This window comes from Onychostoma macrolepis, chromosome 20 (assembly GCF_012432095.1).
Source record: "Onychostoma macrolepis isolate SWU-2019 chromosome 20, ASM1243209v1, whole genome shotgun sequence".
NCBI lineage: Eukaryota > Metazoa > Chordata > Actinopteri > Cypriniformes > Cyprinidae > Onychostoma > Onychostoma macrolepis.
In genome coordinates, this window is record NC_081174.1 from 29,779,096 (window position 1) to 29,806,520 (window position 27,425).

At 32.6% G+C, this 27,425-nt stretch overlaps 1 protein-coding gene across 4 annotated transcripts in view; it reads left to right on the forward strand.

The window, feature by feature from the left end:
• The window catches only part of gphnb (gephyrin b), an 81,636-nt gene that overhangs the window by 49,594 nt on the left and 4,617 nt on the right, over positions 1 to 27,425 (forward strand). For 2 of the 4 annotated variants that reach the window (XM_058755424.1, XM_058755426.1), the window contains exons 9-21: positions 5,904 to 5,945; positions 9,174 to 9,248; positions 14,045 to 14,107; positions 17,161 to 17,203; positions 18,117 to 18,254; positions 19,612 to 19,704; positions 22,232 to 22,287; positions 22,376 to 22,495; positions 23,434 to 23,492; positions 23,580 to 23,733; positions 24,912 to 25,033; positions 26,184 to 26,271; positions 26,972 to 27,045. In XM_058755424.1, coding sequence (XP_058611407.1) covers positions 5,904 to 5,945; positions 9,174 to 9,248; positions 14,045 to 14,107; positions 17,161 to 17,203; positions 18,117 to 18,254; positions 19,612 to 19,704; positions 22,232 to 22,287; positions 22,376 to 22,495; positions 23,434 to 23,492; positions 23,580 to 23,733; positions 24,912 to 25,033; positions 26,184 to 26,271; positions 26,972 to 27,045 — 1,127 coding nt within the window. The remainder of the gene's footprint in view (positions 1 to 5,903; positions 5,946 to 9,173; positions 9,249 to 14,044; positions 14,108 to 17,160; positions 17,204 to 18,116; positions 18,255 to 19,611; positions 19,705 to 22,231; positions 22,288 to 22,375; positions 22,496 to 23,433; positions 23,493 to 23,579; positions 23,734 to 24,911; positions 25,034 to 26,183; positions 26,272 to 26,971; positions 27,046 to 27,425) is intronic. The other 2 variants (XM_058755427.1, XM_058755428.1) reach the window with 2 other exon arrangements.

The following is a 27,425-nucleotide window of genomic DNA, read 5'->3' on the forward strand; positions in this document are numbered from 1 at the left end:
ATTTATGACTGACAGAAATACATCACTTATTAGTTTGTTAAAACTGTGTAATCCAAATGGATTAAATTTATGTATGTAATTCAAATACATGTATTTGAATGAGATGTCCTCATAGAGAAAAAATATTCATAAATAACGTTTTCGTTTTGTAATTCTTATAATTCCATCAAATGAACAAAATTACTACTTCTTTTTTAAGTCAGGTTAGTTAGTTTTGATTTAAACATATTACCTATGTGTTTTCTGTACAGTTGTGAATGTACTATATTTGTGTGTGTGTGTGTGTGTGTTGTCCATTTCTCTTTTTGTACAGTTTCTTTCTCCTTCTCTTTCTCTCACTAATGTTGTTTTTTTTTTCGGATCATAATTCCTGCTTGCTCTTTCTCTGTGGGCTTCTCTCTCTCTCTCTCTCTCTCTCTCACTCTCTACTCCTCCTCCTCTTCTCTCTCCATCCATATGTGTGTGTTCACTTCCTCTCTGTGTCTGTGTGTGTATGTGTGTGAGATCTCAGTCTTCATGTAGATGATGGTAAGTCTTCCTCCTGGCATTTGATGTTTCTTGAATCAGAAGACACTTGTGTTTTGTATTATAATCCATTTGTTAGTTTAATAATCAGACAAATTGTGCATAAATCTAGTGCTGGTATATGTGTGAGTGATTTTGTGCCTTTTTTTTTTTTGTCATGGAGTGTGTGTGTCTTCGATTGTGTCTTAAGAGCGAGTGATAATATGTAGTGATTAAAAAAATACTGAACACATGAAACAAACTTGTTGCTGTGAGGTTTGCATTCATAAGTCTATCCATCTGTCTTCTTGTGTTGTGTTTTTTGGCTATAATGTTGTATATAAAGTTTTTGCATAATAATTAGTCCAATTTGATACTGTCCATTTGTGTTCATCGTATCGTTATTCGTCACACAGGATGAGATGTAGAAGATCAGATCATATGTTCTTTCAGATGTTTGGCTGAATTATGAGTATGTTAGATAACTCCCTAAAGCTGCTTTCCTGACTTTAGGGACGGTTTTAAAATGCAGTCTGCCAAAAATCTTGAGTAAAATAAGCTCCTGATGTTTTGAGACTTTTTTGACTAAAAGTTCTAGTAGTAAATGCTTGCAGTGTGCAGTTTTTATATAAAATTTATTTATTTGTTTATTTATTTATTGTTCAGGGTTATGGTTATGATTTTTGTTTATAATGTTTTTTTTAAATAAAATAATATTAAATATTCACGTTATCATTTTTTATTTATTTGGTTAGATTGATTTTTATTATATTATTTTTTATTTGTATATGATAGTATGATTTTTTAATATTATTTTAATTTTTTATTTTTATATGAAATTATGATTTTTATTTTGATAACTATTATGAATGATTATTGAACATTCAAATACAGAGTGCTGAACTGGAAAAAAAAATTTTACAAAAAATTGTATTTTAGCTATAGACAGATATAAATGTGTAAAATGACTCAACTCAGCTGATAATGACATGCAGGCCACTGCTTATTTTGCCCAGTTGTGATATAAGATGCTTGCTTGATATGAAAATTAAAGGGTAATGGAAATTTAAAAACATGCACCAGCACTGATATATCAGATTGTGGATTATTAGTAGACATTAATGCTGCATTCCCAGATTATCAGATATCTGAGGTGTAGTTTCTCATTGTGATGCAGTACAGAAACACCTACTAAAGCAGTATTAAACACAGTGTGGCAGAAACCGCTTGGCTGTGCATTAGCAGTCTTGAGCAGATTGTGTGTGTCCTGTTATCCGCCCTCGCTCCCTTCAGAGGGGTCAAATCTGAGGCGTGGGACTGAGCCAGACATGATATGAGAGTTCAAAGAGAGAGCTCATCCAAAATGAAAATGCTGTTATCATTTACTCACTCTCATTTCAACCTTGTGTGACTTACTTTCTTCTGTGCAACACACTCAAAAATATTTATTTATGCATTTTAATTGCAAATAAAATTTCTATCTACGTATTTGAATTACCCAGTTTAGACATAAATAATCTAGTTAATTTAATGTGATGCATATTTTTCTGTAATAAACAAGATGTTTTTATATTTATCATTAATAAATCCAATTTGTTTCAATCTCATACATTAAGTCGAGCAAGATTAACTCATTTAATCTTTCTTTTTTCTGCATATTTAAACCACGTTTGTACTTTTTAACTGATTAAATTTAATTGTTTTCACAATTAACAGATTTATGTTGATGCAGTTTGAATAAACTAATTTGAAAGTATGAATTTAAATCTAATTTAGTTTCTATGCCATACTATACTTTAATTTTTGTGTGCAAAAAGCAAATTTTTTAAGTTGTATTTGAGTTTATAACTACATTATTTTATTTTTTATTCATATTTAAGTTAATTATTCCTTAAACTATTCATATGTGATAGCGCTCACAGCAGGCAGCAGCTCAGCTGCCATCACCGCCTACTTAAAAAATGTCTTACGAAATAGATACACTTTATTACATTCTCATAGAGAAGCTCGGTGTTTTCAGAATTTGGTTCAAGAGGCTTAGTTCAGGACCTGTAAGATGCTCCAGATCAAGAATACTGGAGGCTGCAGATTTGGCTACACTCTTAAAAATAAAGGTTCTAAAAGCGGGTTTTGGTAGTGATGCCATATAAGAACCATTTTTGTTCCCCAAAGAACCTTTCAGTGATCAGTTTTTAAAATAACTATTTTTTTCTTATTGTGAAGAACATTTTAATAACCAAATAATCTTTTTCTACTATGGAAAGATTCCATGGATGTTAAAGGGATAGTTCACCCAAAAATGAAAATTTGATGTTTATCTGTATCGTCACGAGCTGCAGGGTTTAATTTGGTTTTGTCTGTGTATGTTTTTTTGTCTCTCAAAACCGTGAGTCCCATTGACTGCCATTATATATGACTGACAGACTGCAACGGTTTGAGTTAAAAATCTCTGTTTGTGTTCTACTGAAGAAACAAAGTCACCTACATCTTGGATGCCCTGGGGATATGCAGATAAACATCAAATTTTCATTTTTGGGTGAACTATCCCTTTAAAGGTTCTTTATGGAACCATCAATGCCAATACAAGAGTGTTAAGTTGATACAGAGTCTAATGCCAAATTTACCTTGCAAAGGTGCGCTTCTGAAATGGCGTGTAGGTGTCTTTACACCGCCCTTATCCAAAAATCCAAAAGGATTCCAATAAGAAAACTGTTTAATTAGAATTTCTATCATAATTTGGAACCATTTCAATGAGATTCAATGAGTTTTTTTTTACTGCACTCTCAGAAATAAAGGTACAAAAGGGGCGGTATCTTTTCAAAAGGTACACTTTTGTACCTATTAGGTTCAAATATGTATACTTTAAGTACTAATATTTACCTTTAAGGTACCAAAATGGACCCTTTAGGTACAAACATGTACCTTTTGAAAAGGTACCGTCCCAGTGACAGCTTTTGTACCTTTATTTCTGAGAGTGTGGGATCCATCGGCATCCTATTTAAATCTCTTTTGTGTACATTGTCTCAGTAAACAAGCTGCTGCAATGAACAAGATAACAAAATCCTTTGTACAGAAAGCATGAAGGTCCACCCATACAACCAAACCATCACTGTGACATAAGCAGATTGTATGAAAACCTACAAATGAGATCAATGAATTAGCCACCAATTTAGCAAAACATAAACTACTTAGGAATTATCATGAGATTTTGTTGGAGTATCACATTGAAGTCTATTGGAATCAGTTGAGTCAAGCACTTTTTGTGTTGAATCACCCTTGAGAAAAACACTTCTTTGAGGACATTGCACATGTGAAGCAGTACGCTGCAGTAACAGCGCTTTGTGTGTGTGTGTGTGTGTGTGTGTGTGTGGTGATAAATAACGCTTCTAAAGATTATATCTGTAGTGCTTGAGTTTCACTTGAGCTTTAAACTCGGGTGGGCTGCAGCCTGCAAGATCTATTACTCCCATCCTGGACCACAAGGACACCTTGCATGCATTGAACGTGAGATGCAGCGCTGATTTTATGTTCTATAAATACCAAATGATTCCTGTCATACGCTGGGAGCATTTCAAGTCGACATGAAATCAAAACTGATGGTGTATACTTTAATATATGTTTGGTTCTTTTTGCTTGTGATTCATCAGGGCATGTTATACTAAAGAAAAAATCTTTGCAACTTTCGTTTTTATCTTAGATGTGTTTAAAACACATGGATGTGTTTTATTTACTGTTCAAAATTTGGGGTTGGTAAGATTTTGAATGTTTTTGAAAGAAGACACTTCTGCTCAAAAGGCAGCATTTATTTGATCAAAAATACAATAAAAATGGTATATTGTCAAATATTATTCAAGGCAACTCTTTACTATTTGAATATGCGGTCTGTCACATGATCCTTCAGAAATCATTCTAATATGCTGATTTGCTGCTCAAGAAACATTTCTGATTATTATCAATGTTGAAAACGTGTGCTGCCAAATAATTTTGGAAACTGTGATACATTTTATTTTTCAGATAAATATATTTATATTTATCTTTGATAAATATAAAAATCAATAGAACAGCAGTTATTTGTAAAATAAATATTTTTCAACATCTTTACTGTCGCTTTTGACCAATTTAATGCATCCTTGCTGAATAAAAGTTTTAATTTCTTTTTTGACCCCAAACTTTTGAATGGTATAGTGTATATTGAATACTTGTTAAATAATTTCTGAATAGTTTCATAAATATTTATTACATTGACATCTGTATTGTAGCTTTGAGAAGTATCATTTTAATAATGAAGTTACCTGGATCGTGGTAGTTTCAGAAATCTCAAGGTTAAAGTTGGTGTGTTTTAGTAGCAATGTGTTAAACGCTTCACCCATCTTTTCATCTTTGCTGTGTTTGCGGCTGTATGTGTTGTAAATCCAATAGAAATTGGATTTAATGTGACCACATTTTTATCCCCAAGCTAAAATTAAATCGAGATATGGAAGCCTATTTCTGCCACATATGAAAATAATCATGCTTTAGAAAGTCATAATTATGAGATGAAAAGTAGAAATAAAAGTCAAAATTATTACCTGAAGTCATTATGACAGTCATTATTAGTTAAAATTTTTACATAAAAATTTTTATAATTATGAGATAAAGAGTACATAATTTCTACTTTATCTCATAATTTCAACTTTTTATGTCATAATTTAAATTTAGTGTCATAATTTTGACTTTTTGTCATTATTTCTACTATCTCATAATTTCAACTTTTAAAGTCATAATTTCTACTTTATCTCAGAATTTCAACTTGTTCTGTCATATACTTTATCTCATAATTTTGATTTTGTAAGTCAATTTCAACTTTTAAAGTCATAATTTCTACTTCAATTTATGTCATAATTTCAATCTAGCATGCCATAATTTAGACTTTTTGTCATAATTTCTACTTTATAATTTAAACTTTTTGTCATAATTTCAATTTAGTATGTCATAATTTCATATTTTAAAGTCATAATTTTCATCTCATAATTTTGACTTGTCATATTATGACTTACCAAAGCATTTTTTTTTTCTCACATGCCAGAAATAGGCTTCCACAGGGATCAGAAATGATTGTCCACTAAGTAAAAGAACTCAGGTTGATATTCAGAAAAACAGATGAACTTGCACTGAAAATGTCAAGCACAAATCCCAGATCCAAAGCCCAGGAACATGCTCTATGCAAATACGCGAGTGTAAGCACTGTATTTGCATAGTTTCTGCTCTTTTGAAATGTCTTCTGTTCCCAGCTGCTTTGGCTTGCGGTGCTCCAGCAGTCCTCCGGGCCAGCAGGGGGCGCAGTGTGTGTGTCTCAGCTTGGCTTTGCTGGCTCTTATATTTAATTGTCTTCTCTTCTCCCCCCTTCTCGTGGCACCCAGGCGCGGCTCCCCTCCTCTTCATCCACCCTAAGCATTGCTGAGGTATTCCTGCATGCGTCTCGGGCCGCATCGCCATGGCAACAGCTCTCCTCCACCTCGACGTGTTGCCATGCGGCATGTTTCTTCCTGCCTGCGATGATTGTTGCTTCCTGCTCTGCTTGAAACCCTTCCTGTCTTGTCATGCATGCTTTTCTCAAGCGCACAAATGACTGATAGTCATTTTTGTGACAATTTTAGATGTGTGTCTTGGATATTTTTTCGTTTTTGAAGTGGTTTTGACTTCATTGGTTTAACCATCAGCATAATCATATCATATCATAAAGCATTTCTATATATTTTTTTCTCATCCATAGAACACTTTAACGTATGTATGACCAGAGGGGTTGTTCTTACTAGTGACAGACTGATACGGTATATTGACCACGCCAGTTGATTAATAATAATTGAAGATAATTTTGGCTATTTTGAGATTACCATAAATAAAAAGATTTGTCTATAGTAAGATTTAAATGTTATTATTTATATGTCTGCAATAAATCGGCCAGCTTTGTCAGTCAAGCACTAGTTATTACCTCACATGTAATGCAGTTATATGAGCTAAACATACTCACTCACACATTTTAGAAACCACTTTTTCCACTCTGCTTGATCTAAAGACTTTAAAATATGGGTCACACTTTATTTTAAGGTCCAGTTCTTGCTATTAACAAACCATTAACTACGGCTTTTGCCTCAATAAACTGCTAATTTGCTGCTTATTAATAGTTAGTGCGGTAGTTGTTAAGTTTAGGTGTTGGGTAGGATTAGGGATGTAGAATATGGTAATGCAGAATATGTGCTTTATAAGTACTAATAAGCAGACAATATTTTAATAATAGGCATGCTAATAAGCAACTAGTTAATAGTGAGAATTGGTCCCTATACTAAAGTGTTTACATGTTTTAATCAATAATCCATACATACATATAGCATAAATTAGAATCTTGTACGTTATACTGTATTGAGATGTGATCCAAAAAAAAGTACATTTATTTCTAGTAACACGTGGATTATATTTTTTATTAAAAACCCAAAAATTGAATGGCAAAAAAAAAAAAATTATTATTATTATTTTATTTATTTAGTTGTTTATTTAACAGGGACAATGCAGAATAACATCACCGATGCTCTACATACAGGCTTCTAGCCAATGGCTAATTTGCAGCCCCAGTCCCTGGTTAGGCTTTTGAAACACAATTAAAAAATTTTTTTTAAAAGTACAATGACAAGTACAGTAACCGTAACAAAAATCTAAGATTGTGTACAACTATCAGTGTTCACAAACCTGTTTTTGTTTGAACCAATTTTTTATATTCCTTAGGAAAATGTTCAACTCTGTTTGCATTTTCAGATCAACTGGCAAACTGTTCCCGAGCAGTGTCCCTTTAACTGGAAACGTAGACTGAGCAAATTTAGTCTGTGTTATTGCACCTCTTGTAGAGATCCCTCTACTACTCTGTTTTACTATTAATTGGCATATAATATTTGGAGCAAGCTTATTGACACATTTAAAAACTCACTAAATTCATAAAATTGTCAACACTAAGCAAACTGTATTTTTGTAAAATGTTACAATGATGCCATCTGATTGATTTCTTGTCTAAAAATTTTAAGGTTTGTTTATATAGGGATCTAACAGGTTTAATAGTCAACTGAGAGACCTGACTCCAGACAATCACGCAATAAGACATATGTGAGAAGACCATTGCATGCATATATAACTTAGCTGCTTTAAGTGATAAATACTGTCTGATCATATAAAAACAATTCAGGTTTGTTCTGATGGTTTTACAAAGACTCTTTACATGCACATCAAATTTTAATTGAGAATCCAAAATAACACCTAAAAATTTAAAATCACTAAAAAGTTTCTATTGCCTTTTGATCGATCATAATTGTAAAACCACCCATTTCTTTCCTTCTGATTGAGAAACACATTGAAACAGTTCTTGAAGAACTCAAAATCAAGCAGTTCTTTTGCAACCACTGTGAAACACCAGTCATTTCATTTATTAATATATCTGCTGCTAAGTGTGGAGTCTGTGCTGATACATAAATAATATGTCATCTGCATATAACTGACATTTAGTTTCCTTGCAACAATTTGGTAGATCATTAATGTATAAGGAAAACAACAGAGGACCTAAAATTGACCCTTGAGGAACACCCATCTAATTATTTTGTAAAAATGATGTTAACACACTGATCTCTTTGTCTTTTTTGTATTGAGATTTTTTTTTAGTAATTAGCAAAAAACAATACATTTATAAAAAGTATTTATGTGTTTATACATTTATATTAGCATGATTAAAATATTTAAAAGTGTGTTGCTTTTTCACTAACAAATGAATTATATATATATATATATATATATATATATATATATATATATATATATATATATATATATATATATATATATATATATATATATATATATATATATATATGTATATACATAATAGGTTATATGTGGCAAAAATCTTTATTGCAGATATTATAAAAAATAAGTAACTGTTTTTTCTATATATACTTTTTATTATTGCAACAGTAGCTCTGCTATTAAAACAGCATTTTCCAGTAACAATTTATTTATTTTCAATTAAAAACAAAACAAATAAAAACTTTTTTGTCAGATTGTACTGCTCTGATGAAATATTGTTTTAGAGACAAATAAAGGCATTTATAATCATATTACTCTGTTTTATAGCTTCTGTTCGGTTAGTTTATTGTGTTTTGTTAGTTGCTTGTAAGTAGCTTGACTGTAGCTGTATTAGATTCAATCTGAATAGTTTATAACTTGACAAACTACAGTTTCCCAAAACTTTAGTAGCCCTAATAAGTCAAATTGCTTCGAGAAGCTTGATTTGAGTGTTGTTCACTTTGAATGTGATTTCTCCAGCTCCATGATTTCTTTTCTCTTGGTTTGTTCCTGATCACTCACGATTTACAGCATTTGATCAGTTGGGTTGCTTTGAATGCGGGTGAGTTTTCATTTCGCTCAGCTGCTCATATTTTCCATTGTACACATCACGGCAGTGTGTTTCATTACTGTGTGGTGCTGGAGAGAGTTGTGTGTGTGTTCACGTTTGTGGCGGCGCATGCTTATAAATGTGTTTGACTGAATGCGGATAGATTGTGGATCTGTGCCTGTTGGATATGGAGAGGTGTGTGTGTGTGTGTGTGTGTGTGTGTGTTTCGGGGGAGTGACTGTCCTGTGGCTTCCTCCAGGCGTCGCGGCGAGAGTTCAGAGCACACCTGGATGAGGTCATCACACTCAAGTCAAGGTACTCTACCTTGGACCAGGTAAAGAGCTCATCTTCAATCATAGTTTGAGACTAATTCAGCCTGTAAACATGACTTTAGTGCCAATAGCTACTGAAGCAGCTCATATACAGGAAAAATCAGTTAAGCCAAACCACCGTTATTTCTTTAATCATATAAACTTAGCAACATTTACCATCCTAACTAATTTACACCCAAAAAATTTTAAGTTTCTAATTATTAACCTATTAAAATTGGTGTAGAACTCAGAAATTGTGAGTAAATTTCACAAACAGTTACAAAGAAATTACAAGTAACACGTTCAAATGTGAAATTTTAAAGTAGAAATCAGAATTTATTTTTTTTTTTTTTCTTGAAAAACATACATAGTAATGTTTATTAACAACTTCAAAAATCCATTTTTTACAGTGTTGGTATTAGAAACCAGTATGTTAATCAAATAATACAAATAATATAGATTATGAAAGCTTAATTTTTTACATCATGTCCTAACAAAGTGCAATGCATTAAGTTTTCCATGACAATTTTTCTGTATACAAGCAAAAATGTTGTAAAAATAAAAGATTTGGTTTGCTGTTTTACCACCCCATACAACAAAATAAAATATTTTAAAATATATTTTGGAATATACAAAAAATGGCCAAAAATATATTTGTTAAAATACGTTTCTATATATATATATATATGGTAACACTTTAGAATAGGGAACGCTTATTCACTATTAACTACGACTTTTCCCTCAATAAATTTGCTGCTTATTAATAGTTAGTAAGGTAGTTGTTAAGTTTAGGTGTTGGGTAGGATTAGGGATGTAGAATAAGGCATTAATATGTGCTTAATTACTACTAATAAATGGCTAATATTCTAGTAATATGCATGCTAATAAGCAACTAGTTAAGAGACCCTAAAATAAAGTGTTACCATATATATATGTATGTATGTATGTATGTATGTGTATATATATATATATATATTAATGAAGATTATCAGAGTACATTTATTTAAATACTATTTCAGTCTTTCTACAATCAAAATTTCACATTGAAATCAATGTTGTTTAGTATGACAACATCAACATTTTATGTTCTATTTTCTGACATTTTAATCCGAAGTGATTTATAACCAAAATGATTTTTCTCACCTTCACCTCCATTTTTTTGTTTAACTCACATGTGATGTTGTTTGTGTTGAGAATTTAACAGTGTGTTTGCAGAAGTATGTTTGTTATATGTGTGCTGGAGTTATTTTAGTATCAATGATATAGTAGTTTTTGTAATATATTGAATTAGATTTTGTTTGTATATTTTCTGTTTTCACTTTCATTTTAGTTAATTTGTTGTGTGCTTTTGTCAGTTTTATTATTTTTTTTAAATATAATTTTTATAAATGTTTTATTTATTAGTTTTAATTTATTTTAGTACTTCAAGTTAGTGAGAAATGCTAATATTGTATTTTATTTCAGTTTATGATTTTTTTTTTTTTTTTCATGTAACTGTAATGTATTTTTTAATGGTTTTAGTTTTACATAACTATAATAATCCTGACTTCAATGAAAAACACATCTCTGTTCCAAATCCTAGTGAGATCCCCACATAGACAGCAGTCTTCTAAGACAGACTGTGTGCTAAAAGTGACTGACTTGAGACACTACATACTTATGAACATCAACTCCAATAGAGTTTGAATGGCATAATTGTTGCAGTGGAGTGAGCACATGTGAATTAAAATCACATGCTTGTGACTAAATGTAATTTCCCATAATGCCTCTGCACTTCAGGAGTGTGTTGAGTTCAGCTTCACACTTTTTTTCCCAGGATTTTCACCCTGTCACTGTCTTTATTTACAGTACAAGCTCCATCATATGGTTTTGTCTTATAAATGACACCAGCAGTATGTCTAGATTCTAGAACCATCACTAATACAACTAACCCACACACACTCCACTTTCAGTACATATACTCTTAAAAATAAAGGGTGTTTTCACAGTGATGCCATAGATGAACCATTCCCGAAAGAACATTTTCTAAAAGAACCATTTTTTTAATCGGAACAACCTTTTTGCTCTGTAAAGAACCTTTTGTGGAATGGTGAGATTCCATGGATGTTCAAGATTCTTCATGGAACCATCAAAGCCGATAAAGAACCTAGATTTTTAAGAGTGATTAATGGACATTAAGGATTTGTCATGTTTTTGTGAATATCTATATTCATTCCACTTCCATCCACCAAATAGGGATGTCAAGCACAGTTAATTCCATTAACATTCAAATGAATTCCAACTTCTGAAGTTATGATATTAATTTTCAAGAATAAGACCATGAAGTTAAAGATTTTTAAACACCTGAAACCAAAATGCTCTTTTTTTCTTTTCAATTACTGATCACTCAAAAACACTATGAGATGAAAGATGATTTATTAGCTATCATGTGACATCACAAAAAGAATAAATCATCTTCTTGGCGAATTCTTGTAAACTCATTGCAAATTAGGTCAGTATTGTATTAATTAGCCCACATCTAGGATATTTAACGAGGGAATTGTTTGATGAACTGATATCCCAGTGCTTTTACAGTTGTTGTAATGAAAGTCTTATTTAGTGTGATTTAATTACTAGTTTCATTTTAATATGATAGTTATGATAGAGATGTCATAATTGGTCTGTATGAAGGTGTGTGTGTGTGTGTCCGTGTGTAGCATCCTTCTCTCTGCTTATAGTGTCTGTCAGTTGATCTCTGATTTTGTTGGATCTTCCTCTGAGTTCACTTTAAAGTCAACATGAAATCAAAATGGATTCTATTTACTACTTAATACATGTTACTGCAATTGCAGTTATTTAAGTGGATGCCGCATGATGTTGACTTTAAACTGTTTTTGTCTGACTGTTATCTATAAAGCATTGCTTTAAAGCAATAGTTCACCCAAAAATGAAGATTTGCAGACAATATACTTACTCTTAGGTTATTCAATTTGTAGATGAGTTTGTTTCTTCATCAGATTTGGAGAAATGTAGCATTGCATCAGTGTCTCAGCAATGGATGCTCTGCAGTGAATGGGTGCCGTCAGAATGAGAGTCCAAACAGCTGATAAAAACATCACAATAATGTTTTGTAATAATCACGCCGTGTTTCTTGACCAGTGCTATTGCGCAACTCTTGCACAGAATTGAATGTGAATCATTGATATGAAACGAAAGCAAACTCATATTCTTTCAGTGTTTTCGTAAGCCTGCCCCTAATGACACTTAATCGCTTGAATGTTTTAATTGGCAAGGACATCAGACAGTCGCTACCTGACCTGGTCATGATCAATATGTTAGCTTTGCTTGGCAGCATAAAGGTAAAGTATGCAATTATTTGTAAATTTAACTGACTGAAAACGAAAGTAAATGAGGGGAGTTGAAAGATTTCTTATTCTGTGGCTCCCTCTAGTGGACTGCAGTTGTCCTCCAGAGAGGGCTCAGCCAATGCAAGTCTATGGGACATCTTTGATTTTTGATAATTATTTATAAGAAAACTGCACTGTAAAAAAAAAAAAGTTGACCTAACTCAAAAAAATAAGGCAACCTATCACAATCAACTTTTTAAGTTAACTCAACTAGCAACCAACAACTTAAAAACTTTAGTTAATCTAATGAATAAAAGTCAGTCTACTGCAGCCTTGTGGACTGAAAGTCAGGATAGAGAATTTAAAAGCAGGCACTCTTAAATGTGCATTGAAAATTGACAGCTGATAAAACCTGTGCTCCAGGGAGCATATTCTTCAGATAGATGTAACTGGCTGAATGAAATGATTAACACTAAACCGTAGAAAATCAGTCCAGTCTCCCCAGCTGCAAATGTCATTGGCTGTTAAAGTCTTCTGTTGCTTATAATAAATTGACATGTTGATATCACATAAGCAGTCTTTCAGAATGCTCTCAGTTGCATAGATGCATATTGTATGAATTAGTGAGTGTGGTGGTGCTTATGGGACGGTGAGTATGAGGCTGGGAGAGTATACCCACTACAAAAAACTAGACTACACCAGTGCTCCAGTCCATCATCTCGTGAAGCAAAAAGAAACAAATCCATCATTTAGAAATTTTTACTCATTGCTTCCGGCTAAAATATGAGGCCATAATCCATAATAACGCTTCCTACTCAGATCTGCACAGATCAAGCACCGTTTACAAGCCAAAACAGTCCAAAACAGCTCTAAACAATTGTGTGGGTGGATTTTAAAGTGAGAGACTTTTTTTTTTTTATAGGAGAAAGCATTATTATGGATTATGGACTCAGAAGCAATGGTTTGAAAGTAAAAATGTCTTAATGATGGATTTGTTTCTTACAAACACGCAGCTTTTGGCTTCTCGAGATGGACTGGATTGGTGTGGATTATTGTGATGTTTATATCAGCTGTTTGGACTCTCATTCTGACGGCACCCATTCAATGCAGAGCATCCTTTGCTGAGCAAGTGATGTAACGCAACATTTCTCCAAATCTGATGAAGAAGCAAACTCATCTACGTCTTGGATGGCGTGAGCATGAGGACATTTTCAGCTAATTTTCATTTTGGGGGGAACTATTCCTTAAAGGTGTCTGTGTGTGTGTGTGTGTGTGTGTGTGTGTTATCAATGTTTTAACTTGTATTATTCTTGGTGATTTAAATGTAATTGCAAATGAAATGCTCACTTACAACCTCTAGTTCTTATGACACCTGAAAGTTTTCTCTCTGTCTGTCTGTCGCTGTATCTTTGCGTTGCCTGTCGCTCTGTTTTCTGTTGGACTGTTTCTTCTGTCGCTTGTAACTGATGGACTGATGACTTTATCTCCGTAAGCTCCAGTGTAGGTTGGAGGTGCTTAAAGATGATCGCCGTGGCCATAGGACCTTCAGTTCTCGAGTAACTATCCCAGAACCATCAGCCCTTCACATGCCAAACTCTCTCTTTGTCGTCGTCTTCTTATTTGCTATTATGTCTTTCTTTTAGCATTTCTTTTAGCATCTTATTTTGCTATTCTTTTTGTATATTTTGAATATGATATGATACATGATTTATTATATTTCATTTCAAGACTAGGATACTTAAATGTGTAAAGAACTGAACTTTATTTTAAAATGTTTTACCTTTTTAAGTCATTGTTGCTGCCATCTTTTGATATTGTGATTTCTAAAATTGACATTGTATGCGTAGAGTACAAAATTATTGTTTTATTTCATTTTTTTTAAATCGATGCAAGTAATGCAATGCAAGGCTTTTTTGTAGAATTTGAACTATTAATCAAACTACATACAATACGCTCAAAAATATTTTGACCTAAATTAAAGATTTGTGTATTTAAATTGCATGGAAATTTTCATCCTTTTATATTACACAGTTTTAAAACAAACAAACTAATAAGCTTGAAGTGATGCATAATTGTCAGTCATACATAAATGAAAACGGTTAGCTTTCTGCACTCAAATAAATAAATCAATCAATCAGGTCTATATATTATTCACTATTTTAATTTATTTTATTTTACATAAATACGATTCAGTCATACATAAATGAAACTGGTAATATTTCTGCCATCAAATAAAATAATAATAATAATTTAAATGAATAAATAAATAAAATAAGGAATCAGGTCATAGTTTTATTTTTCATTTTAAGTACATAAATACATTTTAAATTCAGTCATACATAAATGAAACTAGTAAGATTTCTGGACTCAAAAAAAGTTTTTATTTTATTTAAATAATCATATGTGACCCTGGACGACAAAACCAGTCTTAAGTGTCAATTTTTCCGAAATTGATGATTTCATCATCTGAAAGCTGAATAAATAAGCTTTCCATTGATGTATGGTTTGTTATGATCGGACAATATTTGTCTGAGATACAACTATTTGAAAATCTGGAATCTGAGGGTGCAAAAAAATCTAAATATTAAGAAAATGGCCTTTAAAGTTGCCCAAATGAAGTTCTTAGCAATGCATATTACTAATCAAAAATGAAGTATATATTATTTACGGTAAGAAATTTACAAAATATCTTCATGGAACATGATCTTTACTTAATATCCTAATGATTTTTGGCATAAGAGAAAAATCGATAATGTTGACCCATACGATTTATTTTTGGCTATTGCTACAAATATACCCCAGCGACTTAAGACTGGTTTTGTGCTCCAGGCTCACATATTTTCATACAATTAAATGTATTAAGTTAAAAAGCATGAACATGGTTAAATATGACTAGCTGTGAAACAAGCAATATTCAATTAGTTCAAATGTATGAAACTGAAACAAATTGGCTTCATTAGTAAATAATGAATTAGTAAATATATATTCCTGATTATTGTATATTTAAAAAGCATTTAGTTAATTAGTACTATTACAGAAATCTCACCTGTTTCATTTGTGTATGACTGACAAAATGTAAGTTCATTTTACTAAAACCGTCATCCAAATGGATGGAAAAATTGTATATGCAATAATCAAATACATAAATCTCAGATCTTGATTTAGGCCTAAATATTTATTTGAGTGTATTATCTGACACAAAAATTATTACGGCATGAAAAGCCACCATGTTAGTAGCATAAAATGATGATTTTAGCCTAAAAAAGTGCCGGTTATTGAACTTGTGCAATGCAAAGCCAAAGAAAAGGGTCTGATTAGAGAAATGAACCCCCTGCGTGTTTGTTTGTTCCTCGTTTCAGAAGTTGCTGTGTTTTGAGGTTTTTGCTGACATCATCATCTCGTTTGATTTATTATTCCCTCACTGCTCGCTGCGTTTTGCTCTTTCAGCTGTTCTGTGCGTCTCTCTCTCATGTTTCATGAGCTCTGTGCTCTTCAGGGTCTCGCTCTCGTAATTGTCTTTCTCTCCTCCTTCAGTTCTTCAGTCGTTCTTCTCTCAGCTGTCTGCTGCTCCTCGGGCAGCAGTAGTTCCTCAGGAACATTTTGCTCCATCTCCCTCTCGCTGTAGTGCTCCAGAGAGTCTATTAGAGCTTTCCTGCCACTGATTATAGGGTGTTTTTCACAAGTACAGTCATCACAAACTACCACTCCAGTCCAGAAGGGTTGAGCAACACGTTGAGGTGACAGAGAGGACAACAGGGGAAGAACAGAGTTATTAAGGACAGGATGTACACATTTATATCATGGGAATAGAGTAGACTGCCTTAAGATCAGATGAAGTTGAATGTTATGTTTTTGGTCTCTAATATTTCTTTCATTAGATATAATATAAAGAAAACAGGTTTATCTATTTTGGGCCTGGTTTAGATCAGGTCATGTTCAGTTTGGACAGGTGAGAGGTCAATTAGATGGTATCACTGATACAATACTGTTCAAAATATATATATATATATTTTATTTTTTTTTTTTTTTTAAGAAATTTATCGTTTTATTTAGCAAGGGTGCATTAGATTGATCAAAGGTGGCAGTAAATGTTTCAAAAGATCTTTTGAATTTAAATAAAAAATATTAAACAGTTTTTCTAACATTGATAATAATCAGAAATGTTGCTTGAGCAGCAAATCGGCATATTAGAATGATTTCTGAAGGATGTGCATGTGAGTAATGATGCTGAAAATTCAGATTTACTTCACAGGAATAAATTACATTCAAACAGAAAATGGCTATTGTAATAATATTTCACAATTTTACAGTTTTTACTGCATTTTTGATCAAATACATGCAGCCTTGACTTTTTTCTAAAACATTAAAAATCTTAGCGACACTAAACTTTTGTACGGTAGTGAATCTCGATCTGTTTCTCCTCATTACATCCCAGAATTCCCAGCTCCATGTTTGTCTCTGCGTTTCATAATGATATGACAGCAGCATGACATTGCTTATTGTTTTCTGGGGTTTAGTAGCAAACATCTCATAAAAGCTCCATGAAAACACACAAAAAATGAAATATTAACAGGTTTTTTCTGTTTCTTCCCTTGTTTTCTTTCCTCAGGTGCAGTCACGATGCAGCAGCAAAGAAAACATCTTACGAGCAAGTATGTTTCTTCATGAAATTACTGCGTATGACCTGAGTATGATTATGAAATATCAATGTCTCTGAGTGCTTTTCCAATCTCTGTCTATATGACTTTTCAGTTGGGTCACTTGCATCACAAAACAGACTTTTAACAGAATAAAGTCTTGTGCATATTTTTTCTTCATGTGTGAACAAATGACTATAACGCGACTAAACAAATCAAGAGAAGCCAGCATATAAACTCCACTAAATTCTTGTTTTGTACTGATTTATTTTTATTTTACTTTAGGGGATAAATATTCAGCACAGTGGAAACAAAGTAAAATGAAATAATTATCTGCACTAAATGTAAATAGTAGTTAATAGAAGTAGTATTTGCACCTCTGTGTATTTTAATAAATTTGAAAACAGTATGCAATAATAATATCATATTCAGTGCAGGATTGTTATAGTTAACTAAAACTATAAAAATGTTACTTGGAATATATTCAATGTTAACTGAAATAAAATAAAATAAATAAAAAGATACATTTTTATAATATTTGAAAAAAAACTATTAAAAAACACACAAAAAGGAAAATAGAAAAATGAAAAATTAATTCAAAATATTAATAAAATCTATATTATCTCAATGATACTAATATAACATTAATTCACTGTATATAGTTATATTTATTAAAAAGACAAGCTATTTAAAAATATATATTAAATATACATGCTGTAAATATTATGTAAAAGAAACTTCTGTATTTTTTGTGATATTTATTATCATATAATTATATGACAAAAGCCTCTTTATATATTGGCATCTCTAGTTATCAGCATCAGACACAGAAAAAACCCACATCCATTGAGCTTTACTTATGTACTGTATTATCTGTATATATGAAGTGTTGAGGGTTGTGTGTGTGTGTGTGTGTGTGTGTGTGTAGGTCATAGTGCGGTGGACATCACCAAAGTGGCTCGGAGACACCGTATGTCTCCATTCCCTCTCACCTCTATGGATAAAGCCTTCATCACTGTGCTGGAGATGACCGCAGTTCTGGGCACTGAGATCATTAACTACAGAGGTACAAACACATTCTGCACTGACTGTTTACCTTTCATGCTATCTTTCTTTTAATGATTTATTCCTTTTAAAGCATATTTTTGGATGCTGGAAGTGAACCCCAGTGTGTGAGATGTAGATCATGTCAGTGTGTGTTAATCTGCAGTGTTATTGATCCTTCTGTAATCTGATGAGAGCTTCTTATCTTCAAGGTGTGTGTGTGTGTGTGTGTGTGTGTGTGTTTTTGTGACATATGAGGACACAAATTTGTATAATGACATGGGTATGACAGGTATTACAAGGATAAGGTGATTTATGAGGACATTTTCAGTGTCCCCATAATTCAAAAGGCTTATGAATCATACAGAATGAGTTTTTTTGAGAAAGTAAAAATGCACAAAGTTTCCTTTAAGGGGTAGGTTTAGGTGTAGGGCGATAGAAAATTCGGTTTGTACAGTATAAAAACCATTACACCTATGGAATGTCCCCATTTAGATAGCTAAGTAAACCTGTGTGTGTGTGTGTGTGTGTGTGTGTGTGTGTGTGCGAGTGTGTGCGTGCGTGCGCGTGTGCAGTTCCAGAGGAACATTTTATATCTCATTTATGTTTGTATAGAATATAAAAAATAAACGCAGGGCATCAGCTTCATCTTAGATGTATCTGTTAAAATTCCACATGATAAATAAAAATAGAAAAATAAAACTAAAGCTTATTTCTGCCACACAAAAAAAACATAATTGTGACTTTTTATCACACAATTCTGTTTTTTTCTCTCGCAATTAATAAATTATAAACTCTGTAACTGTGTAAGAAAAAAGACTGAATTGTAAAATGTCACAATTACCTTTTGTCCATAGAAGAAAAAAACAGAATTACAAGAAGTAAACTCTGAATTTCGAGGAAAAAAAGACAGAATTGCAAAATGTAAACTTAAAATTATGAGGGAAAAAATAAGAATTATATGTTTATAGCTGTCAGTTGCGAGATATAAACTTGCAATTATGTGAAAAAATAATGAGAGAAAGTTGCAGTTACCTTTTAAAAAAAAAAAAAATCTTAATTCAGTGGTGAAAAAACTGAATTCTCAAGAAAAAATCAACTGCGAGATGTAAACACTAAATTATGAGGAAAAAAAAACATTTGAGTTGTAAACTCAAGAGAGAAAAAGTTGCAATGACCTTTTTTATATTTTTATTCCTTGGCAGAAATAAGCTTCCATAGATGCCAGCATCTAAAATTTTCTATATAGATTCTTTATTTTTTATTATTAATACTTTTTTATTTTGGGGGGTAACATCACCCCCCTTATGTATTTTAAAAGGCCTATATTATTTTCTAATAAACACATTTAATCTTTTTCTCTGGCATTGTTCTCGTAGACGGCATGGGTCGAGTTCTGGCTCAGGACGTTTATGCCAAAGACAACCTGCCTCCGTTCCCTGCCTCTGTTAAAGACGGCTACGCTGTAAGAGGTGAGAGCCCGCATGACTCCACGATTACCCGGCGATCTGACAGACATGCTTAACTCATGCTCGAGTGCTCGCGTCAGCGCTACATGTTGAAGCATTACTCACGTCTGCTAGAGAGCGGCGCTCCAAACGCCTCTCAGGGGATGCATGTCAAATGCTCCATTCATTTCTTATGGACTTGGTGCTGGATGGGAGTTTCCTGCTTAAAAATGTCATAACAAGAACTTGCGCACTTCAGCATTTAGGGATTTTGCATTATTTGCATATTTCTGAGCTCATGAGTATTTACTGACGGTCTATAAACACATTTGTCTAATGTAGGCCACGTTAAGGAAGATGTCTGGCTCTTCACAACATTAGGAAGATCTTAATATTCAGTTGCTGTAAAATCAATACTGACCCTATTTTAGTTTCTTCATAAGCATTTCTGAATCTATTGTGAATGTTAATACAGTCTTTCAGTCCCAGCAATTTACCAAAAGATATCTCTTATACACACACTGTACAACATACAGTTTGCATATTAACAGTTGTATGCAAAACAATACACAGTATGCAACAGTAACTTCAACTAATAACTAACAATAACTTAATAACTTCAGCCGTTTCAAGCAAGCTTAGATGCAACAAGTTATAAGTTAATAAGTGTAAGTGTAACTATAGAACATTCATTTAAACTTATCTGGTCTTCAATAATATTCTAAAAACATTAGCTCAGAAACATTATTTATACATTATTTGTGTAGCATTTTTTTCTTCTGTAACTTTCATCTAACGTGGTTTTTAAAACGTTACACTGTTTGTTTCATAACTTTCAGAGAACATTCTAAAGTAACATATCCTTAAAGCTGCAGTCTGTAACTTTTTTTTGGTTAAAAATGATCCGAAATCAATATTTGAGCAAGTACATAACCAGCCAGTGTTCAAAACTATCGCCTTACTTTAGCCCAATTCACAACGGTTAGCTTATAATAATGTTTTCTAATTTGAGTGGTACTGGAAGGATTTCACAAGAAATTTGAGCACTGCGTCATTACGTCACGTCTGTAAACATAAAGAAGTTATCCCGGCTAGTGTGTTATCATATGTGAGGATCCTGCAGGTGGCGGATCGTTTATAGCCTTTTCTCACAGCAGCTAGAATAATTAAATGTATAATTTTGATGGCGGATTGTAATCCAGAAAGGATTATGTGCTTATGAAACACATGTAAATGAAATGAAATTATATTCCAGTTTTAAATGTGCTTCTGATTACAGATAGCCTGGGATTACACAAGATTTGTATTTTAAAGAGAACTAAGGAAGAATAATATGCTTTTTGGGTTAAAAGAATTTCTTCATATGAAATTCGAATGGTATGACAATTAGACTGTACAGAAATTGAAATCTACACGCTAATACACACTATACTCATAGTCACGCAATGCTGATGTTGTTAACATTAATAATTTGAGAATAAAGTATAACAATAATAATAATTTGCACGGTTTGATATGATATGAGCTAACCGATCATTGGATTTAATCAACATTGGTAGCGCGATTTATGGTAGTATGTTTTTTCCTCAGTTGGTCAGAACAAACGTGGCAGACTTGTTATTTACTTGTTCAGATGGCAATATATGGTGAAAATTCTTATTTGGGTCATATATTCCAAGATGTAGGCTAGAATCTGTGATTGCGAAGTACATTAAACATCCACACCGGTGCATGACTGACTGCCACATGCACATACTCCTCAAAACATTAGATTCATCCGCGCTGGAGCCGTGCCGGCGCACAACCTACGCAAGGAAGATAATTCCACAAACAGCTGCAATTGCAGGTTTTCAAACAGAGATGGCGACAAAGAGGCTAAATTTATGGACTGCAGCTTTAATAATGTTTGCAAAATATTTCAAATGGATTAACGTTACTACTTACTACTTGTTTTAAAATGTTCAGAGAACATTAAAAAGTAACGTTCCAATAATGTTTGCAGAATTATTAAAATTGGAACCTTTAATGCTTTATTTAATGTTACTGTTTGCTGCTTGTTTGAAAATGTTCAAAGAACATTCCAAACTAATGTCACTATTATGTCTGCAAAATGTAAAAATGTTGCGAGAACATTCAAAATAATATTTTGGCATGTCCATAACCTAATGGGAATGTTGTAAAAACATTCTTATAACGTTCCCTTGATGTTTTAGCTAACGTTCGTTACTTCAAAACATTCAGAGAACATTCAAAAGTAACATCCATTACAGAATGATTAATAATGAAACGTTCTCTTAACGTTACTACTTACTACTTGTTTTAAAATGTTCAGAGAACATTCAAAAGTAACGTTTCCTTAATGTTTGCAGAAAGATTCAAATGGAACATTCCCTTAATGTTTAAAAAACTAGACATTTTGAACATTCTGAGAACATCCGGAAACTTTATCGTGTCCGTAACTTAATGGGAATGGTATCAAAACGTTCTTAGAACATATTTTGTTAGCTGGGAAACAGTAGTATGCCACAGTGTTGTCTCTGTGTCCTGACAGCGGCTGATGGTCCTGGTGACAGATTTATTATCGGCGAATCTCAGGCTGGAGAGCAGGTGAGAAAAGAAAAGATATCGTTTGAGAAATCCACCTTCAGATGTGAGGAAAGTGATCCATACGGACTGCTGTAACGTGTGTTTCCAGCCCACACACACCGTGATGCCGTGTCAGGTGATGCGGGTGACGACAGGCGCTCCTATTCCATGCGGTGCCGACGCTGTGGTTCAAGTAGAAGACACCGAACTCCTGCGAGAGTCTGAAGACGTGAGATACAGCCTGCTGATTCTTCAATAAAACATGATCATACAATATTTAATCATTTTCATTTATTTATATATGCTATCGTTCTGGGAGCGGTAAGATTTTTTTTATGTATTTGAAAGTCATTTTTGCTGACCAAGGCTACATTTACTTGATCCAAAATACAGTAAAAATTTTGAAATATTATTACATTTTTTCTATGTGAATATATGTTAGAATGTAATTTATTCCTGTGATGCGCAGCTGAATTTTCAGCATCATTACTCCAGTCTTCAGTGTCACATGATCCTTCAATCCTCAAGAAACATTTCTGATTATTATCAATGTTGAGTTGTGCTGTCCAATATTTTTGTGGAAACTGTGATACGTTTTCAGGATTCTTTGATGAATAGAAAGTTCAAAACACCAGCATTTATTTCAAATAGAAATCTTTTGTAACATTATAAATGTCTTATAAGTGTCACTCAGTTTAATGCACCCTTGATAGATAAAAGTATTAATTTCTTTCAGAAAAAATCTTACTACCCCACATTTTTGAGTAGTATATGGAACTGTAACTGAGTGAAATAAATCTTTATTTCCTAAGGTTTATCATGGTCATTTAAAGTTATGAATGCGTACTATTATAACATTTATATTTTTAAATAGTATATAGGATTTTTATATAAAATAAATATTATATAATAAATAGATTTACTATATATTTTATTATTATTATTATTTATGTGTATAACATACAAAATATTTATAATATAAGTGTACAAAATTGTTGAAATGGAATACACTTATTTTATCAAATGTTTAGTCAAATTCTACCAAAATTTTTGAAAAGTGTGAGGAAGTTAATTGGTAGATACTGATGATTAAAATCTGAAAATATTTCAGTCTGCCATTAATTACCAGCTCGGCTGCCAGTTATTATCTGCCTGTTCGTTTCTCAGGGCACAGAAGAGCTTGAGGTGCGGATTCTGGTTCAGGCTCGTCCAGGTCAAGACATCAGGTGAGCGTCTGTGAGCGTGTATCTCAGCGTGACTGTGTGAGTCTCAGATGCGTCTGAAGGAGTCTGTCCCGTGTTCTGCTTCTGCAGGCCCATCGGTCATGACATTAAGCGTGGTGAATGCGTGCTGTCCAAAGGCACTCACATGGGTCCGTCTGAGATCGGCCTGCTGGCCACGGTGGGCGTCACAGAGGTGGAAGTGCAGAAGTTTCCAGTCGTGGCTGTGATGTCTACAGGCAACGAGGTGCCACTACAACACACACTGCTCTTTAGATCTCCACTGTTTCTTCTGGACAGCAATTAGATCTGATGTGGAGCCTCCAGCTTTCTCACACTGCAAAAAAATATTTTCTTACTCAGGATTTTTGTCTTGTTTCCAGTGCAAATATCTAAACATTCTTGAATATAGATATATTTACCTGAGAAGGAAGAATGTTTAAGTCTGAAAAATGTATCAAAATTAAATGAGTTTATGATTAAAACAAGAAAAATATCAGTCCATGGGGTCTGAAAAATATTTTTTTTTATTTTTCATACCACACTGACGGATTTTTTCTTCTTCTTTTTTAAAGCAGAAATTCCCTAATTTTGGGATATTTTTCTAGAAAAGAATATTTGTGACCCTGGACGACAAAATCTTTCGAAATTTAGATTTATACATCATCTGAAAGCTGAATAAATAAGCTTTCCATTGATGTATGGTTTATTAGGATCGGACGATATTTGGCTGAGATACAACTATTTGAAAATCTGGAATCTGAGGGTGCAAAAAAATCTAAATATTGAGAAAATAAATATTGATTATTACTAATCAAAAATTAAGTTTTGATACATTTACGGTAAGAAATTTACAAAATATCTTCATGGAATATGATCTTTACTTAATATCCTAATGATTTTTGGCATAAAAGAAAAATGAAGAATTTTGACCCATACAATGTATTTTTGGCTATTGCTACAAATATACCCCAGCGACTTAAGACTGGTTTTGTGCTCCAGGGTCACATTTTAGTGAATTCGAATTTGAGATTACATCTGAAAATAAACCTATGAAAAAGAAAACAATATTTCATATCTAATAGATCTAATAGGCATAATACACTGCAAAAAAAACATTCTTAAATCAAGATACATTTGAGAAGCAAAATGAACAATATCTGCCAAATAGGATCAGAAAAATAAAAGAAAGCAAAAGGAAAAACAAGATTATTTTTTTGACCCCTTTGTGAGATTTTGTTTTGTTTTAAGCAATTTTTCAGAACACAAGTCACTTTGCTTCTCAAGTAAATGTATCTTAATTTAAGAATATCTAGATATTTCTACTGGAAAACAAGTCAAAATTACTAAGAAACAATGTAATGCTTAAAGTTACTCTTTAAGTCTTATAAGCAATTCCTGAGCAGCAAGCTGTTGTGTTTTCAGCTGCTGAACCCAGAGGACGATTTACACCCCGGTAAGATCAGAGACTCGAACCGCTCGACGCTGCTGGCCACCATACAGGAGCACGGATACCCCACCATCAACCTGGGCATCGTGGGAGACAAGTGAGCAGCTTCCAGCCTTTAGACACAAATATGAGTAATTGTGTGTCAAATTTAGACTATACATAAAAACAGAAAAAAAAATCAATTTCTGATTTATGAATGTTTTTGGCATATGTATAGTTTTTTTTTTAAAACCAAGCATATTTTCTCAACAAGAGTACATATAAACAAACATGTCAGGCATATACAGAAAGGAAAAAGGAAAAACAAAATACAGGAAAACATTGTACATGTCAAACAATTACATACACTGTAAAAAAAATTAAATAATTAATTAAAAAAAAAAAAAAGTTGAGGCAACTTAAAATTTTAAGGCAACCAGCTTCAGCAGATTTTTGAGTTTTCTCAACTTATTTTTGTGGGAGATTCTCGCATTTTTGTTGCATAAGCTTAAAACGACAAGTTGAGAAAACTCAAAAATCTGCTGAAGCTGGTTGCCTTAAAAATTTAAGTTGCCTCAACTATTTCTTTTTTTTACAGTGTAGTTAGTATTGTTTTTAGGTTTACATTTAATGTCAATTTTAAATCGTTCAAACAAAGGTTTAGTTTTTTTTGTTCTTCAAAAAATTTGACTTGAATAATGAGCAAACATCAAAATTGCATCAAAGTTCAACTATAGATTTTTATTATCATCCAATTAGAAACACCTTTACATCACATCAGCTTCAACTAAATTAGCAACAATCTCAGCTTATTTTTATAAACTTTTCAGTTCTCTCTCCCCAAAAAGTGTGACTAATGGAGACTCATTTCAGGGGCATTTTTACAAAGGTCACAAGCATCTTCCACTGAAACTGACTTAACTAAGTAAACTTAATGGAAAATCTGATATAAAACCTCCTTCTCTTTATTTATAATTTTACTCCAGCAAGCAAAATACATGAAAAAAATATGTACCATGCAACCTAAATTCCTGAAGTGATTGTAAAGGAAAATCATTACAACAGTCTAACAGCCTCACGGAATTGCATGTAATATTGCTAAATGTTGCTTAACTTAAGTTCAGTTGACCAATTATAAACATGAATGAATGAATTCAATATAGTTGTATAAAACACCTTCCTTTTTATTCAGTTGCTTACAGTTATTGCATAAATCATGTTTTTGTGACATCAGTTGTCATGGTAACGGTTGCCCTGGTTTCCTGCAGCCCTGATGACCTGCTGAACGCTCTGAATGAGGGAATCAACCGCGCTGATGTCATCATCACCTCAGGGGGCGTGTCCATGGGGGAAAAGGTACGAGAGCTCGTGCATGTGCTCTGTGTATGTAGTGGACAGCTTTGTAAAGACAAACTCTGTTTTAGGAAAAGCATTACACTTTGAGTTTACTTTAGTAATAACTGCTTTATACTGACATCTAGTGGCTGTCACGTCAAAGAATACAGTGTTTATACAATTAATACAATCAGGCATTGGTAATATATATATATATATATGTGACCCTGGACCACAAAACCAGTCTTAAGTCGCTGGGGTATATTTGTAGCAATAGCCAAATACACTGTTTGGGTCAAAATTATAGATTTTTCTTTTATGCCAAAAATCATTAGTATATTAGATAAAGATCATATTCCATGAAGATATTTTGTAAATGTTCTACTGTAAATGTATCAAAACATCGTTTTTGATTAGTATTATGCATTGATAAGAATTCAGTTGGACAACTTTAAAGGCGATTTTCTCAATATTTAGATTTTTTTGCACCCTCAGATTCCAGATTTTCAAATAGTTGTATCTCGGCCAAATATTGTCTGATCCTAACAAACCATACAATAATGGAAAGCTTATCTATTCAGCTTTCAGATGATGTATAAATCTCAATTTCGAAAAATTGACACTTAAGACTGGTTTTGTGGTCCAGGGTCACGTATATATTTTTTTAATTGTTCCAAGTTTAGCAGATCATTAAGATCATTGTAAATGGATGTTTTAACAGGATTACCTGAAACAGGTACTTGATATCGACCTTCATGCTCAGATACACTTTGGACGTGTCTTCATGAAACCAGGGTGAGTTTTTGAAGAAAAAACAGGTGACATCTGCGTGAAGATTGTACAAGTAATGCAGAATCAGGGTGTTTTCACTTCTGAAATGAACCAAACACTTTAATTTAATGAAAACGAAAATAAATAAATAAATAATAATAATAATAATAATTAATAATAATAATAATTAAAACCTCCAGAGAGCAGATTTGAATTTGAGTCAGTTTAATCAATTTTATTAAAAAAAAAAAAACAATTATAAAAATTAACTTTTTTTTTTTTTATTGGCATTTATTTTATTATAAATTAAAAATGTTATTTATTTTATTGAAATTAGTAGAATAATAGTATAGAATAGTTTTTAATACTGTTATTATATAATAGTCTTTGTCCACTTTAATTGG